General features: G+C 49.2%; 1 protein-coding gene across 15 annotated transcripts in view; it reads left to right on the forward strand.

The window, feature by feature from the left end:
- LIMCH1 (LIM and calponin homology domains 1) overlaps positions 1-17,192 on the forward strand; it is a 298,658-nt gene that overhangs the window by 119,867 nt on the left and 161,599 nt on the right. For all 15 annotated transcript variants that reach the window (XM_072775449.1, XM_072775450.1, XM_072775459.1 and 12 more), the window contains one exon: positions 525-595. In XM_072775449.1, coding sequence (XP_072631550.1) covers positions 525-595 — 71 coding nt within the window. The remainder of the gene's footprint in view (positions 1-524; positions 596-17,192) is intronic.

Raw genomic sequence — 17,192 nt, forward strand, 5'->3', positions numbered from 1 at the left:
TCAGTCCTGGGCTGTTACTCATTCTTTTCCAGATTTTATTTTCCTCTTTCACCCCAAATTATTATGGGTATTGGCTCTCATATTCCTGTCTTGATGTTTGTCTCTTGAGGTTAAGTGTCTGTATCCTCCCCTCCTCTGCCCCTTTAATATTTTAACAAATAGAGACTTTATCCTTAGGTGGTGCTTTCTGCAGACTTTTTTGAAAGTGTGTGGGTTGAGGCCGTGGCCTTGACTTATTATGGCCAAGCCCCAAAAGTAATATCCTTATCAGGAAGAACAGACATTTTTTTTTTTAAGGTATTGGGTAGGAAAAAGCTTCAAAATAATGGTCTAAATTTAAGATTAGCTCATCTCAGCAAAGCTACACATGGAAAGGAAATTCAGACCTAACAGATTTTCCCTATTCTTGGAAATGTCACCAGTTATTTGAAGCCTCTTAAATATTAAAAAAAAAAAAAATCATTGAGCTTCCTGATTGAAAAAGAAAAATTTATGCTCTCTCTCTCTCTCTTTTTTTTTTCCAGCAAGTAACCGGCAGAAGTTTTGGTGACAAAGATTTTCGGACAGGGTTAGAAAATGGAATCCTCCTCTGCGAGTAAGTATAGTCTATTATTCAGTCTGTTTTTGTTAAGAAAAATCATTAGTGCTATTCAGTTCATCTGAAAACTTTGTATTTTATTTTGAATTTATTCATAGTTTGATTCTGAAATTTTAAAAAATCACTGGGTCAGGCAGTAAATATAAGTAAGTGAGGGAGTTTGTACGATAGGGAGTGATGGGGACTTTCTAATTAGATAAGAAGGATCTGGTAGCTGCTTTAGCTCCAACCATCATTTACTATGTAGGAATCTGGGCCCAAGTAATTGAAAGGATGTAGACCCAATTGTAGTAAAAGTAGCAGGTTTTCTCCCCCTATTTCCCCAAAACAAAAGCAATTTATGCCAAGTGAAAAAAATGCATCCACTTACAACATCTTAAAACGTGACAGGTAATGTTCCTCACCGGGCTTGCTCCCCTGACTTATTTTGAATAATTTATGCCCTTGGCAAATGTCAAATGCGAACAATAACTGTAATGTTTAATTTTTATGTTTTATGACAAAACCAGATTTTGTCATAAAGTGCTGCTGGGATGGTGGGTTCAGGAGCTCTCTGTGAAGTGGTTCTAGACACAAAATAAGCAAGAGCCTTAACGCTTAGAGATGGATAGACATAGACTTTCAGATCTCAAACTTTGAATTTAATAGGTTCTGTAATTTGGATACTGCTTTTTGTTCCATTGAGGTGAAATGCACCTCAGGAAATGCACAGCTTCAAAAACCCAGTCTGGTGGGATTTGAGAACTGTGTACATGCTTGCAGCCTCCACCTGACCAAGAGGGAGGACGGCGGGTTCTCTCCCGCCCTTCCCGATCAGTCTCAACCTCCTCTAGAAAAGTACCGTAATTTATATCACCGTAACATTTACCTGCCTTACATCTGGAACTTTATGTAAGTGAAATTACATAGAATGAATCCACCCTGATTTTGGCGACTTCCGGAATGTTGTTTGGGACCCACTGAGGTAGTTGAAAGACTTCAGGCCTTGGAACCTGAGAACTAGAAACTCAAACCTTACTGTACCCCTTAAATCATTTAACCTCCGTGAGTCTCAATTTTTTTTTTCCTCTAAAATGGTAAGAAAAAGTGATCACTTTTGCTTATGTCATAGACTTTTCGTGAATTTCAACAGGATCACGTGGATGAGGTGCTCTAAAGAATCATGTGCCGTACAAAATGTTGATTCTTATGCAGCATCTTTCAACACAGTTCACACCAGCATTTTTTCCCTGCTCCCCATTGTCCTTTTTTTTTTCTGATTAACTCTCATTTACTTTATTTATTTATTTTTGGATATGCAAAAATTCTTTTTATTATTATTAAAATATGACCTTTATTTTATTATTATTATTTTTTATAAATTTATTTTTTATTGGTGTTCAATTTGCCAACATATAGAATAACACCCAGTGCTCTGGAGGGTATTATGCTGAGTGAAATAAGTCAATTGTCCTTTTTTCTTCAAGGAGAAATGCGCATGCCCTGCTTGCTGTTTCCAAGCATTCCTTCCTGCAGGGCCTCTTTGCTCCTCTCATACTTTTACTTCCTTCACTGCCTCTTTTCCCTTTATTTTTTTATTTTTTTTTATTTTTTTATTTTTTTTAGAAGGAGAAGCAGCCTCACTGCTAAGCAAGGAGCCCAATGTGGGGTTCGATTTCAGGACCCTGGATCTTGACCTGAATGGAAGGCAGATGCTTAACTGGCTGAGCCACCCAGGCTCCCCTCTTTTCCCTTTATTAAACCTCAATCAGAGCTCATCTCTTAGATGAACCATAAGTAGTTTAGCATCTCAGTGGAGACAAAGGCAGGCAGACCGCAGATACCTCCCTTGTGTTCTAACACCTGCTTCCCTGTTCTAACAGCTTCACCTGTGGTTCTGGGCATAGCTTTCTCCTGATGTGGACGGACTGAATCTGGTCTGGTTTATGTACGTTGTGGTCTCTTAACTCTGTTGAAGTGGGTCTTTGGTACCAAGTTTTATTTAACTGACATTTGCTCCAAAGGTCCCTGTAGGTGTCCACCTCCCCACGATGCTCCCCCGAGTAAATCTGCCGGGGTGCAGTATTGCCTCCCAGATTTTGGATTGGGCAGGTTCATCTGCAGACAAGGCTCTGGGTCTGGACACTTTTGCATGAATAGAACTTGTTTCTTGGAGCACCTGGTGGCCCAGTGCTTAAGCGACTACCTTCAGCTCAGGTCAGGATCCCAGCGTCCCGGCTCCCCGCTTTTCCCTCTCCCTCTGCCCCTCCCCACGTCTTGTGTGCGTGTGCTCTCACTCTCAAATAAGCAAATAAAATCTCTAAGAAGAAAAAAAAATAGAAGAAGAAAGAAGAAAAGAAGTTGCTTCTTCCCTCGATGAAAAGGTTAAGTTAGAGGATGGATTCAGTCCTGTGAGCAGCGGCGCTCTCCGTGGGCCTTTCCCAAACACGTTGATGAGTGTTGGGGCTGTTTAGGGGTGGAGGGATGGGGTTTGGGCCAAGGCCAGGTTAGGAAACACTATGGTTAGACAAGGTGGAGGCACAGAATGTAGCCGGGAGCCTCTTTAGATAAATAGAGGGTTTGGACTGCGGACAGCCAGGGGCAAGCGGAGGGAGCTGGCCAACTTGAGGCCGCACAAGGGTCACTGAGCGGTACTAGGCCAGGGCTCAAGAGAAGTGTGCTACTATCTAAGCCTCCTACCCGCCGAGGATGGGAGCCCCTGGGGTACTTGCAGGAATTGGAGGACCGGGGCGAGTCCTGTCTTCCCTGTGGGACCCACAGAGAGGGTGCTAAGGCGCATGCACCGGATGTAGCCCGTCTCCACCTGGGCCATTGGGGCAGAGCTGGGGCCGCGGCTGGAGAAAGCAGAACCAGATGAGTTCCTCAGTGCAGGAACCCCGAGGCTGACCGTGCTGAAGGTTGGGCGGTACAGGAGGAAGAGGTCCCCTCCTCTCTGGGCAGAGCAGAGAGATCAGCAGCAGTGACTCCTGGGCCTTGGGTCCCGGGAGCGCGTGGCGAGGCCTTGTGCCGTTGCTGGGGTTGCTGGCTCATGGCGAGGACCAGACTGCAGGGATGGAGGGTCTGAGCACAGCGCGGGCTCCCAGACGGTGGGTCCCGGGTCTGAGAGCAGATGGGGATGTGCAAGGCCGTGCCACTCTCTAGGACCAGAGGGCACCTCCTGGGTGCTGGTGACTAAGGGGTTCTGGCTCGGAACCCTCCACCCATGGGGTGACACGCAACACTGTATGAAGAACTCCCTGTAATTTCAGATTTCAAAAACTAGCAATTCAGCTCCTCAGAGACTGAGGCTTTCATAACATGCAGCCCCCTTTTTATTTTTTTAAAAGATTTTATTTATTTATTCATGAGAGACACACACACACACACACACACACACACACACACACACACAGAGAAGCAGAGACCCAGGCAGAGGGAGAAGCAGGCTCCATGCAGGGAGCCCGACATGGGACTCGAACCCGGGACCCTGAGGTCACGCCCTGGGCTGAAGGCTGGTGGTAAACTGCTGAGCCACTGAGCTGCCCGAGCTCTCTTTTTAAAGATTGTTGGATAAATAAAATCTTTATTTTTTAAAAAGATTCATTTATTTATTCATGATAGACATGGAGAGAGAGAGAGGCAGACACACAGGCGGAGGGAGAAGCAGGCTCCACGCAGGGAGCCCGACGCAGGTCTCAATTCCGGGACTCCAGGATCACGCCCTGGGCCAAAGGCAGGCGCTAAACCGCTGAGCCACCCAGGGATCCCCTAAATAAAATCTTAAAAAAAATAAAAATAAAAATTGTTGGAGCTTTTCAAGTTCGTATTATTCAGAACAGAAGCCCAGCCGGTGTCCTGTAATAGCGTCGTGACCCCAGCGGAGGAACACACGAACAGCGTCAGTGAATGACTCCTTTTGTTCGACAGACTCTCCTCCCTTTGTCCGGGTTGGATCGGCCCTAAATGCCGGTCCAGCCGGGGAGACTTCATGCTCCTTGTTCACTAAACATTTCCTGAGCTGTTGATGGGTCTGAAGAAATTCATAGTTCTCATCAAACAGAGGGCTTCCTTCTGGGTCTGGGGTCTGGTTTTTTGCTTCTTGCCAAACTTCCGTGTGGCCTGCGAGGACTGTCCTCATACCCGCTGCACGGAGGTGATCAGTGGAGGCTCGGGGGATTAACTAACCTGCCTGAGGCTGTACGGTCGAGAAATACATCCAGGGGTCTGGTTTCTTAGCTTTTGCTCTTAACGACTGTCCTGAGCCTACAGTTGGCATGTTAAAGGGAGAGAGAAGCAAGAGGCCCGGGGCTGGTGCAGAAAAGGCTGAGTGTGGAGGGAGGAGAGGGCAGGGGGTGACGATGGGGTCTCAGCAGGACAGGGCGTGAAGGACAGCAGGTGGTCTTGGGGTGTAGGCACCCCGCGGGTGCTTGGGGTGGTCTGGTCTTTCCTTTTCTTCTAAGATTATGTGTTTTGGAGAGAGCGCACATGTGCGTGCGTGCACATGAGCAGGGGAGGGGCGGGGAGGGGAGAGAATCTCCCGCAGACTCCCGCCGAGCGTGGAGCCCAGTGCAGGTTTGATCCCAGGACCTGAGATTAGGACCGGAAACGAGCCCTGGGTGCCCGGGGGCCTCCCGAAGAGGGGGAGCGGGTGCAGGGGAGCGGTCGGTGGTGCGGCTTGGGCCTTCTCAGGTGGAGCCTGGGGACAGGGGTGCCCAGGGGCACCTGGGGCTCCGGGGCAGGAGGGGGCTCCAGCGGGGAGGGAACAGCACCAGGGAGCCCTGGGACCCGGCCTCTGGCTGCGACACCAGCAGCGGACGGCAGGCCGCGTGTGCCCAGGCCGGGGACAGCCGGCGCGCTTTCACTGTGACCGTTCGTCGCCCCAAGTGTACCCTGGACGTGTGGGGGTTAGATGCTCACGTGATGGGATGGCCCGTGAAACACGTGTGGTCCAAGCGGGGCCGGGCTGCAGCGGCGACAGGGTCACGCCGTAGAGGCAGGGACCAGCTGCTGCAGGTGGCCCCGAGCACTGGAGGGCCTCAGAGGAAGGTGACGAGCAGCAGCCCCTAGGGGGGTGCCCCCGGGCCCCGCTTCCCAGCACCCGGCTCACCCCGCTCGGAGAGAATTCCAGAAAGGAGGCTTCCGAGTGGTTTCTGTGACGCGGACTGTACCATTTAGCGGGAGCTTGAGGACCTGCCGTGCAGCTCAGGGCGCAGCGGTGGCCCGTGTGTCCCGGCTCGGGGGCCATGGTGAGGGTCCTCCCATTTCCGGGGGTTGCGGGTCGTGAGGCCGGGCGTACATGGCCCACGGGCGCAGGCTGCTCACGGGGAGCGCTGGCTGTGGGCGCTGTGCCGCGTTTCAAGTGGGACCATCCCCCTCCTAGACTCAGGTCCTTGGGCTCGGGCAGCACCAGAATGCTACTTAGGAGACTAAGACAGCTTTTCAGGAAAGGTTTTCCCAGGACTTTTTTATAAATCTCCCCCCGCGCCGCCCATCCAACTATTTTAAAAAATTTCAGACTTAAAGGAAAGTGACAGGAATCCCGTAGGGATGATGCACGCACCCGCGTCTAGAAGCAGATGATTCAGGAAAAGAGAGTCATGTGTGGAGAGATATGAAGTAAGGAGGCAAAAGGGGAGGCCGGCTGACCCTCCAACAGCGAGATTGGACGCGCGCCTCCACTTCCCTGTGGGCCTTTTAGATCACCACAGGCCAGGACGGCATGTGTGTTTTCTCTTCCTTATGATGTTCCTTTCTTTTTAAAGATTTTATTTATTCCTGAGACACACACACAGAGAGAGAGAGAGGTAGAGACACAGGCAGAGGGAGAAGCAGGCTCCCTGCAGGGAGCCTGGTGCGGGACTCAAACCCAAGACCCCGGGGTCACGGCCTGGGCCGGGGCAGACGCTCACCGCTGAGCTCGGGGCGCCTCTTCCTTATGACTCTCCTAGGATGCTCTTCCCCTTCCTTCGCCGTGGGAATGCCGCACTGAACGCATGTCGCACACCACATGCACGCGAACGGGCCGCCGGCTACTGGCAAGGCCTCGGGGTGGCAGGAATAGGCAAGAGGCGGGGTCACGGGGGCGTCCGCGGCCGCAGGGGCACCTGTCACAGGGCGCGGGCTCTGCTGCTCGGCCGCGACTTCCCACCCTCCCTCCGTCGCCCTCTTTACTCTCCGTTCCGCCTCTGTCCCGCGACATCCACTCAACCGAAGCCAGTCCCCGTGCTTTCATGAGCAAGCACAGTGCACTGCAGAGGCCTGAGTTCGAATCCTATCGAACTGTGCGAAATAGACTGAAACGGGTCAGAAAACACTGTGTCACACGGTGCAGCCGGGCCGACAGCTCACGTCGTCCCCGTGCTGTTCCCGCGGCCTCCGGAGCCCCGGTTCCCGTAGCCGAACAAGCGGCATGACTGGAGCAATTAACAGGGCTGATGGGAGGCCCGGGTGAGCTGATAATACGGATAAATAAATGTCTCTGTTGAGCGCTTGGAGCATTGCGAGCGCTGAACTGTTCGCTTGTGTCCCTTCATCTGCGAAATGGGGGGCTCGCTCGCTCATGAGGCCCCAGACCCTGAGCGAGAGTGGGAGGGCTGCGGCGCTTGGCAGGGCCTGGGGTTGGCGCTCCAGACCACCAGCCGTTGTCACCACTGGAAACAGGCCCGAGGTCATCACGGATACAGCACAGTCAGTGCCGTTCTGTGTCACCGGGCGCCCAGCAGCTCTTTCTCCAGGGCGGCCGCCAGCCGAGGGGTGACGAGCTGGGCCCTGCTCCGCAGCTTGTTCTGCGTCGCCTGTGATCAAACGCTGGGCAGGGAGGTCCAGGCCCTTTACAGACCCGATCATCTGTGAATAACGAGCCTCGGCTGCCGGAGCCGGGGGCCTAGACCGACTGTGTGGGCCACCGCGACCTTGCCCTCGCGGCGATGTCATTTCCTCCTACCCCGTCCAGCCTCCTGCAGTCTCGTGCTCTGGGAAGCTGTTCCGGAACCGTCCAGGCGGCGTTAGCAGGTTCCCGTCTGGCTTCCAAGCGGCCGTAGCCTGTGTCAGCCGGCCTGGCCCGGAGGGAAGAGCTCTTCTGTTTGTCGTCGGGTCTGCTTCACTGGACCCTTGTCCCACCCGACGCCTGTGTCACACCTGTTGCACCTGTTGCCCCCGGGTACCGATCATCAGCGACCTTTACTTTCTCCCCATCCTTGCGGCGCTGTCAGGGTTGTCCCATCTCTTCCCCTCCCCTCCGCTGCTCTCCTCTTCCTCTCCTTCTCCCCCTTCCCTCCACTCCACTCCTGTCCCTTCACACACACACACCCGTACGCTCTCACATGAGGAACAGCCCCATCCTTGAAGGCTAAAGCCCACAACGTAGAAACATCTAGTTTCTTTTTTTTTTCTTTTTTTAAATTTTTTCTTTTTTATTTTTTTTTGAAACATCTATTTTCTTTAAGATTCTCCGTTACAGCTCCATCCGCCTCGGGGTTAATAGAGGTTGCACTTAACGGGTTTCATTCTGCAGATGCGTTTTCGTGGAACGCAAAGCCTGAGGGTGTCCGTCTGCAAATGGGGAACCCCTCGACCACGTCTCAGTGGATTTTTGTCTCAGTTCTTAAGTCGGCGAAATAATTTTCTGAAGATAAGAAATCTGTCAGCAAACAGTTGTTTATATCGTTACTGATGAATGAGCTGCTTCTTCTGAGAAGAAAGGCTTGCCTTGGATTGCTGTCCCCGTTCCAGCGTGAGATGTGGCGTGCCGCAGACATGTCCTGGCCCTTCTCGGATGGGGTGGCTTTGCATGGAGACATTTTGCCATATGGAGGATTTGTTAGATAGTGACTGTGTTCTGCGTGGTCTCAGACTAGGAACGGAGGGGTCATAAAAAGGGAACGGGAGGCCCGATCCGGATCTTCGAGAGTTTTATGATGCGTTTGGGGCCCCGAACACATGCATGGAAACAGTTAAGTAGCCGCGGAGGCCAGCATGTGAGTAAATGAGACTGACCAAGTTTTAATTGCCAGGATTTAATAAGAAGCCAAACAAAGGGAGATTGTTACAGCTTGGGAGACGGTTACTGGGGAGATGCTACATCAACAGAATTTTACCAAAGACGAGAATAGGCTGAGGGGAGAGAGGGGCATCCTGGATGGAGGCAGGAGCAGAAGGCGAGGTCTGAAGTCAGGGAGCAGTGTGCCGTGTGTGGCTTCCCACGTGCCTGACAGTGGGGGCGGGGGGGGGCATCCCTTCCTTCATTCAACCAACCTTTGTAGGAACCCACTTACCAGCAAGTTACTGGAAGGCCTAGGACACGATGCAATAAAACCACATAGTAGGGCCACCCCGCTCAGATCTGGACTTTAGATCCTGACTCCCTACGGGATGTAAACCTCAGATTCTCTTGCGGAAGAGACATGAAGGTAGAGACCTAAATGAAGAGTAGAGATTAGCCAGGAGAGAGGGAAGTAGGGAGGAGCCTAGAGCGGCAGCATAACGCATCTGAATTCCCGAAGATAGAAGCTCGTGCATTGGAGGAATTGCAAGGAGACTCATTTGACCAAAATGTAGGACACAGGGCAGGGCGGGCGGCCGGGGATGATGGTGTGAGATGAGGGTAGGTGGAGAGGAGGATGAGGCAGGGGCAAAATTGAGGGCCTTGAAGCCATGGGAAAATTTTTGAGTTCGACCTCCACCAGAGCAATAGAAATAAGAAGAGTCCTGAAGAAATCAGTAGGACTTGGTAGGGTAGAGGAGTCAGATAAGTGAAAGAAAAGGCTAAAAAATAACCGCGGTGTTTCAGTTAATGGGGCAGCAGACTAGGGCCGCTGGCACTCACTGAAGACGACCCTGTTTGTTGGAAGACGTCGTAATTTCAGGTGAGTTTGGGAAATAGCCCGTCCAGGGTGTGGCTTCGTAGACCAATGGGGACAAGGGCCTGGAGCTTAGGGGTGAGGCCATGGATTTCGCTTTTTCAAGTATGATTTGTTAGACATCAAGGCCCAACGGTAATGACACCAAAGTCTGAGTCTGACACCAAAGATCACGTTAAGAAAGAGCAGCAGCAGTTTGAGGAGGCCTGCCCCCGGGTCAGGGGTGAGAGATGGAGAAGCTCGCCAAGGGGCATCAGAGAGGTGAGAGGGGCCCCCGGGAAGCATGGTGCCCTGGACGCCAAGGGAGCTAAGAAGACGTAAGAAGTGGCGGTCACCCGTAGTCCACGGTCCCAGCGGATGTCAGCTTGCCCGAGGCCTCGGAACAGGCCTGCCTCCCGGGTAGAGGCGGGCCCTGCAGACTCTGAGCCAGTGGCCATCTCTGGCAACTGCCGGACCCGCGGATCATGATTTTGCCAGATTGCTCCGAGTCTGGCTCATTCCGTTGCCTCATTCCAACAGGCTCTTGGTAGAGACTCCATCTAGTATCAACGACACCTGCGGTATTTTCCTCAACTATTCAAGAAAAAAAAAAAAAAAAGGAAAAGAAGAGGGGTCTGGCCCCACTGACCGTATCGCTGAACTGACATTCAGGCGAGAGGGTTTTGAGGGTGAAATTGGGGGCGTTAACCAGCCGAGACGCTGGAACAACCAATGAAACCGGAGACCATCCCTGGGAAATGGGGGTATGTGGTCGCCCCGGTTGTGGGCAACCCCAGACCGATGCCTTCTAGTCCCCGCTGCTTTGTTCATCGTCGGCATAACCCATCTCCTTCCTGATCCTCAGGGCGGCCCCGGTAGGTGAACGACCCGGGTCAGCCCTTCTCGCCTCCCTTTGTCGTGATGAGGCGGAGACCCAGGGTGGTTAGAGCACAGCGTGTCTTCCAGCTCTTTGTCTGGAGCTCTTTAACCCAGATGCTCACTCGAATCTCAGCAAACTTGGGCCCTTTGGCCCTCGCTGATTTGGGGCTTAGCGGGCTGGTAAGAATTTGATAGGCCTTCTGTGTAGGCTTCTCCTTTGTCCCTCGGCCATATCGCAGTTGGCTTCACGGACTTGGCCAGGCTCCCGCTCTTTGGCACCAAGGCTCATTAAGCTTTCAAGTTCAAGTAAGGACATTTCAACCCACTCTTTTTTTTTTTTTTTTTTTTTAAAGTTCTCCACTGAAAAGCTGCTTTTTTCTCTTTGATGATTGGCCTGGCTTAGGTGGGGGCTTAGGCGAGAACTGAGTATCCCAACAGCCTTCTGTCAGGAGGGATGGAAACAGATGAAGAACATAGGAGACCTTGTAGGACTTGTGATGAGCAGAACGGACTCTCAGTGTTGCCTTTTTTTTCCTTCTTGAATCTCATCAAATAAGCATGATTTCTACTCAAAAGGGGGACTCAGCACAGTGTGTGCGGGGTGCTACTATCCCCATTCAAACTGAGTCTTAGCATCAATTACAGGCGTCTCCTGGGGGAGTGATGGGGACTTGTGTGCGTTGAAACGTTCTCAAGCTTATCCATCTTTGCAACTGTTTGTCCATGAAAAATTATATAATCCTGGTCACAACTTCTTTCTCCTTTCCTTTCTTTTTTTTTTTTTTTGGAAGATTTTATTTATTTATTTGAGAGAGAGCAAGAGCATGAGCACGGGGAGGGGCAGAGGGGAGAAGCAAGACTCCCTGCTGAACAGGGAGCACCCCATTCGGGGCTTGATCCCAGGACTCTGGGATCATGACTTGAACTGAAGGCAGACGTTTAACCATCTGAGCCACCCAGGTGCCCCAGCTTCTTTTTTCCTAATACGCAGATTTGCATGACTGAGACTCAGTAGGGCAATTATAGAGCTTGTATTGATGCTTCTAAAAAATGTGTTTGAAACTTAATTTAGCATAATTATCTTCAGGGAACTGCTCCCTTCAAGATGCAGTGACTTCTTTCACCCTATCAATCTGTGCCTTAAAAAAAAAAAAAAATTAAGATTCCCACACTTAAATCACAGGCTTCATCTCTTTACCCCTGAATAAATTTATTATGCATTTACTGGAATGATCAATTGATTAAAAAAATACATAAATAAGGGGTTTAAATATGGCCTGCTTGTGTGGTAGAGGAAACACTGGTCTAGGTCATTGCCTGCCTGTGGGGTTCCATGCTGGATTAGGCTTTGCTTGCATTTGAGAGGATTTAGTAGCTCCCTAATTGCATTTCCTTAATAATCCATTTTTTTGGATTGTCTCTACCGGGCTGTCAGGCTGGGTGGGCTGACTTCCCACAATGAACTGTGCAAAATTCCTGCCTTGAGCCTGCCATTCTAAACGTTTCCTTTGGTAACCCACAGAAGAGGACCTTTTAAAAAGCTCACCAAGGACCCGGGTTAGAAATAGTTTATTTTTAAAGTCAACTATGCAGACGTAGACATCCCCCTTTATATTAAGGAGAAGAAAGACTGAATGACAAGACAAGGAGAATGGCTGAGTGATTTTGCTCCAGGGCCTGCCCTTCCTTCCACCACTGTGGACTTTGCCATGGGGCTAACATTTCCCAACTGGGCTGCATCACCCCTGATGCCCTTCACACAAAACAGGACATGATTCAAGTTCCTGAGCCCAGAACCTGGTGTCCCTCACTGCTATAGGTGCAGCGTTTCCCTTTGGCTTATCTCTACTGTCCCTTTGGCCACGGAGAGTGATCCTCTTATCTCCGACTTACTTTGTCCTAGGCGCTCACTCCCTGTCCGTTTCCATCCCCCTAAATCCTAAACCCATCCGTCGGGTACCTTTTCCTTCACTAAAATATCCTCCTCACGACAGCCTGAGTTCAGTGCTTCCCTACTCCTCTCCGCGCCCACGGTGGTGACAACCATGCATCCTGGGTCGGAGACGGCAACCGGGATTTCAAGTGCTCTCTTTCTCGTTTCTTGTTTGAAAAGTATTTTGACGGTGCCCAGGGCAAGTAATTCGTCTTCCATAGGGCACTACTCACGAGATTGTACGTTTTGACTTTCTGTTTATGAGTTCTTGGTGTAGTGACTGCGACTCACCATCTTTCTGGGCCTAATGATGCCTACATATGGCAGGGGTGTAATATAGCATTTTGGAGGAAGAATGGGAAGGGGGAAGATTAGTCCAAAATTCACATTTTTCAAATGGTTGATGTGTGTAGAACTAATGAATAAATGTATATTAAAACCATGCTTGGGACATCTGTGTGGCTCAGCTGGTAAAGTCTCCAACTCGTAATTTCGGCTCAGGTCATGATCAGGGTCGTGAGATTGAGCCCCGTACAGGGCTCCATGCTCAGCGTGGCATCTGCTTGAGATTCTCTCTCTACCTCTCCCTCTGCCCCATCCTTCCCCATGCGCCTGTGTGCTTTCTCTTTTTCTTCCTCTCTAAAAATAAATAAATTTAAAAAAAAACAAACAACCCAACCATGCTGTATCAGCTGAAAATGAACCATGGGCCTAAATGTAAGAACTGAATCTATAAAATTTTTAGAATAAAACACGAGAGTATATCTTTGTGACCTTGGATTAGGCAGCCGTTTCTTGCGTGCAATATCAAAAGTACAAGGGGCAAGAGAAAAGATAAAAAAATAAATTTGTAATAATAAAAAAAATAAAATTAAGAAAAAAGAAAGAAAAAGTAGATAAATTGGACTACATTCAAAGTTAAGAGCTTGTGTCCTGCAAATGATACCATCACCAACCCACAGAATGGGAGAAAATATGATGAAATTTGTAAATCCTATGTGTGAGAAGGAACTTGTGTCTAGAATATATAAAGAACTCTTGTAACTCAACAACAAAAGAATAAACGATCTATTAAAAAATAGGCAAAGGTATCTGAATAGATATTTCTCAAAAGGAGATATAAAAATGGCCAGTAGGCACAGGGACAGATGTTGAGTGAGCATCACTAATCTTTTGGGAAATACAGTTGGGCTCCCGGCATGGAGCCTGCTTCTCCCTCCTCCTGTGTCTCTGCTTCTCTCTCTCTCTCTATGTCTATCATAAATAAAACTATACCAAAAAAAAAAAAAAAAAACCACCGCACACCCACTGAGATGGTCAAATAAAAGAGGAAGGTAATAGGTGTGTGTGGGGGTGTGGGCGATCTGGAACCTTCACGTTCTCCTGGAGGAATGCGAGACGGGATGGCCACTTTGGTAAACAACCTGGTAGTTCCTCAAAGGGCTACACGTTGGGTTATCATAACCCAGCACTTACACATCCAGGAGAAATGGAAGTGTGTATCCTAACAAAAACTTGTTCACAAATGTCTGTGACAACATGATTCACAATGGGCAAATGTTGGGAACAACCCAGCGTCCATCACCCAACCAGCGGCGAGGTAAACACAGCATGTTCACGTAATGTGAAATGATTCGGCCATAAGAAGGAATCAACTACCGATGCGTAGGACAGCGTGGATGCACCCAAGCCGTTATGCCAAGTGAACGAAGCCAGTCACAGAAGACCACATTTGACGCAGTCCTGTTGCAATTACCCAGAATAAGCAAATCTGTAGACAGAAAGTACCATGCTGGTTGCCTGGGCTCGGGAGTCACGTGTGGGTGGATGGGAGTCAAGGTACCATGTCTGCGGCTTCTCTCAGAGGGAAGCAAAGTCAGAATTAGTTCACGGAGATGGTTGCATGATCCTGCGAATGTACCAGAAAAATCGGATTCATTTAGTGCCTTTGTAGATGTATAACATTGTGGCGTAACGTGCTGCTATTCCAGAACTTCCTTGAAGAGAAGGCCCTGTAGACAGGTCATATTAATATTCTACTTCCAAAAAGATACAAAGAAAATTTCAAAACAAAAACTAAAACTCATCGATTAATCATGCATACTAACATGAGCACTGGGTGTTATTCTGTATGTTGGCAAATTGAACACCAATAATAATAAATTTATTATTAAAAAAAATCAGGCATCATGATCTTAGACACAGAAAGGCCGTGGAAATGAGGAAAGTTTGTTGCTTAAATACTGCCCACAGAGTTGGCCCCAACGCATGGAATCTCGAGGCAAGACCTTCTAAGGCTCTTACAGTCTCTTCTTTGCGCCCGTTCCAGGCAGGGGCTCAACCAGCCCGATGCTCCAACGCCCTGGAGGATGCGTAGCACCCCTCAAACGTTTGGAAGGCATCCGTGATGGCGATTTACATTCCATTGCTAGCTTTTTGTTCGTACGAAATTCTTGTTTGGCTCGGGTTTCACCTTTCCCTACATTCTGGTGAATTTTTCTTGACCTCGGGAGGCGGATTAACATTAGTCCCTTTGCTGAGAGGCAAGTCTAGAAAGACGTCTTTAAAGATGACATCTGTAACAGGCTTACGGTCCCGGTTAGATGGATCGCGGGCTTGGGTTCGGAGAGAGTTGCCACGTTAAAGGAAAGTGCCTTCGTTCAGGGTACGGGGTCAAACCCAGAAAGTGATCAAGGAAACCATGTGGAACCGAATTAGAAGGGACGCAACGTAGGTAATTTTGTGGTCTTCGCCGCCTGTTGCAGCAGTACAAGCCCAGCCGACGAGACGGTGATGTGACCTCTTGTTGCCCAGAATCGAGGGATTTCCCGTGAGATTCAGCATGACCTTCCCAACCCCGTGCTCAAGGTCTAGCTATCTCCTCCGCTGTCCCCCAAACACTCTCTCGGATCATTGTTAGACTCGAATTGATGAACTGAGTGACTCGTAGAGCGAGCTGAATTTTGCGATCCTTGTAAAATTTTGCCTTTGACATTCACGCTGCCGTCCAATAACAGACTTCTCACTGGTTTGATTCCTAACGTCTGGATGGTCTCGGGACGTATCCTTGGTGACCATGTTCTCCGTGTCCTGCCCCTTGCAGGGCTATTAGATTGGCTTCTGGAAGAATCAGAACGAACCGGAAACTCCCCATCCCAGCCTCGAGATTTGAGATTTTTCTTTTTAATCACAGGTAGACACAGATTTCTTCAGTGCATATGTTGTGACCTTTGCACGTGGGTGAGAGGTCACCACAGGCCGGATATCGGATGTCACGAAGAGCGGCAGCCTGCACATCCTTCCTTGATGTCCCAGCAATGGGTTCTTTAAGGAATCTCATCTTTAATCTTCTAAGAATCATCCTAATCTTCTAAGAACTCTGTTCCATTGAAACTGTGCGGAGCGTGTCTTTAATTCGTCTTCTCGGAGACTCAAGATGGTCCCCGCATCAGGCGGTTTGACGATGAACCACATATATGCACGGCTCTGGTCTTCCTGTGGGTTTTAAGTCTTCAGTGAGCGCACCCGTGAGGGAGCAGCCTGGGGCCCGTGTCATCTCCCCTTGTTCCCCCGCACCAGCTTCAGGCCAGAACAGCATGTGTGCTCCGTGGGCATTTGTCGTGTATGTGAAGGAACATACGGACGAGCCTTCCTTGAAATAGGTCGCAGTGTGTTTCGCATTGAGAATATGAGTTTAATAGAGACCATTTAATTTCTATCCCATAAAACACATGTATCTTCGCTTGCCTTTAATGTCATTAGCTCTTTCATAATTGAGGCTTATCCCGGACCGTGACTTGCCTTCCTGTGTCTAGTCATCTCTCAGTACACATACATCAGGCAGACTGTACGTATGTATTGACTTGATTCATTAATATGAAATGTTGGTCCAAAGGTGGCCCCCCAAAAATAATAATAATAAAGAAAACTTATCATCTTTGGCAGCTGCCGATAGAAAGATTGAAACTAAAATGACCTGAGTTTATTTAACAAAAAAGGGGTGTGCTTGGTATATACCATGTGGGTCTCCACGCACGGATTTCCACTTACCAAGTGAGCACCACACGTTGTCCCATTGGCTCCTCACCACAGTTCTGGTTGGTGGAAGGTGAGGTTTTTAAAATCTCCATTTTGGGAATCCCCATTAAGGGGAAACTGAGGTTACTCAAGTGACTCCCCGGTGGCCCACAGCTAATGAGTGTTTAGTTCAGCTCTTTTTTTTTTTTTTTTTTCAAGATTTTATTTATTTATCCATGAGAGACCCAGAGAGAGAGGCAGAGACACAGGAGAAGCAGGCTCCATGCAGGGAGCCCGATGCGGGACTCGATCCTGGGACCCCGGGGTCACGCCCTGGGCCGAGGGCAGACATTCGACCACCGAGCCCCCCGGGTTCCCCGAGTTTAGCTCTTAAAACCTAGATCACTTATTCCTAATCCACTACACCTTCCTTTTCATTAAGTGTTAAAGGTCTGTTTTCTGGGTGCGTGGGTTTTGAGTTGTGCTTTGACAGCACAGGCTCTAGCTGGACTTTCCAAAGCTCTAAGTTTCTGTATAAAATGATGGGCCTACGACGCCAAGGCTGTCCTGGCGTCCTGCAGGCCAGTGTGCGTGCCTCTGGGGGAGCTCTTCGCGTCTGTCCGGGGCTGTCTTTTCTCCTGCAAAAACGGTGGAATGAATACATGACCCGTCTTTACAGGACAGGGTACTTGGAGACGCTGCATCTCACAAGGTTCGTGAATATAAAATATGTTCATCACTTTTGAGCATGTCATCAATAAGCATTTATGGAAAAAATTTATATTTTAATTTACATAGGAAGATAATAGTTTGTTTTTTTTCAATAGGCTTTTTAGTAAAATTGCAAGTGGATATCCTTGGCTCTCACTCATAGCCGTATTTTTAAACTTCTCACCTGTCTCCTAACACATGGATAAGGAAGGTCCTCAGTTTAACACAAAATACAAGA

Source organism: Canis lupus, chromosome 14 (assembly GCF_048164855.1).
Source record: "Canis lupus baileyi chromosome 14, mCanLup2.hap1, whole genome shotgun sequence".
Taxonomy (NCBI): Eukaryota; Metazoa; Chordata; class Mammalia; order Carnivora; family Canidae; genus Canis; species Canis lupus.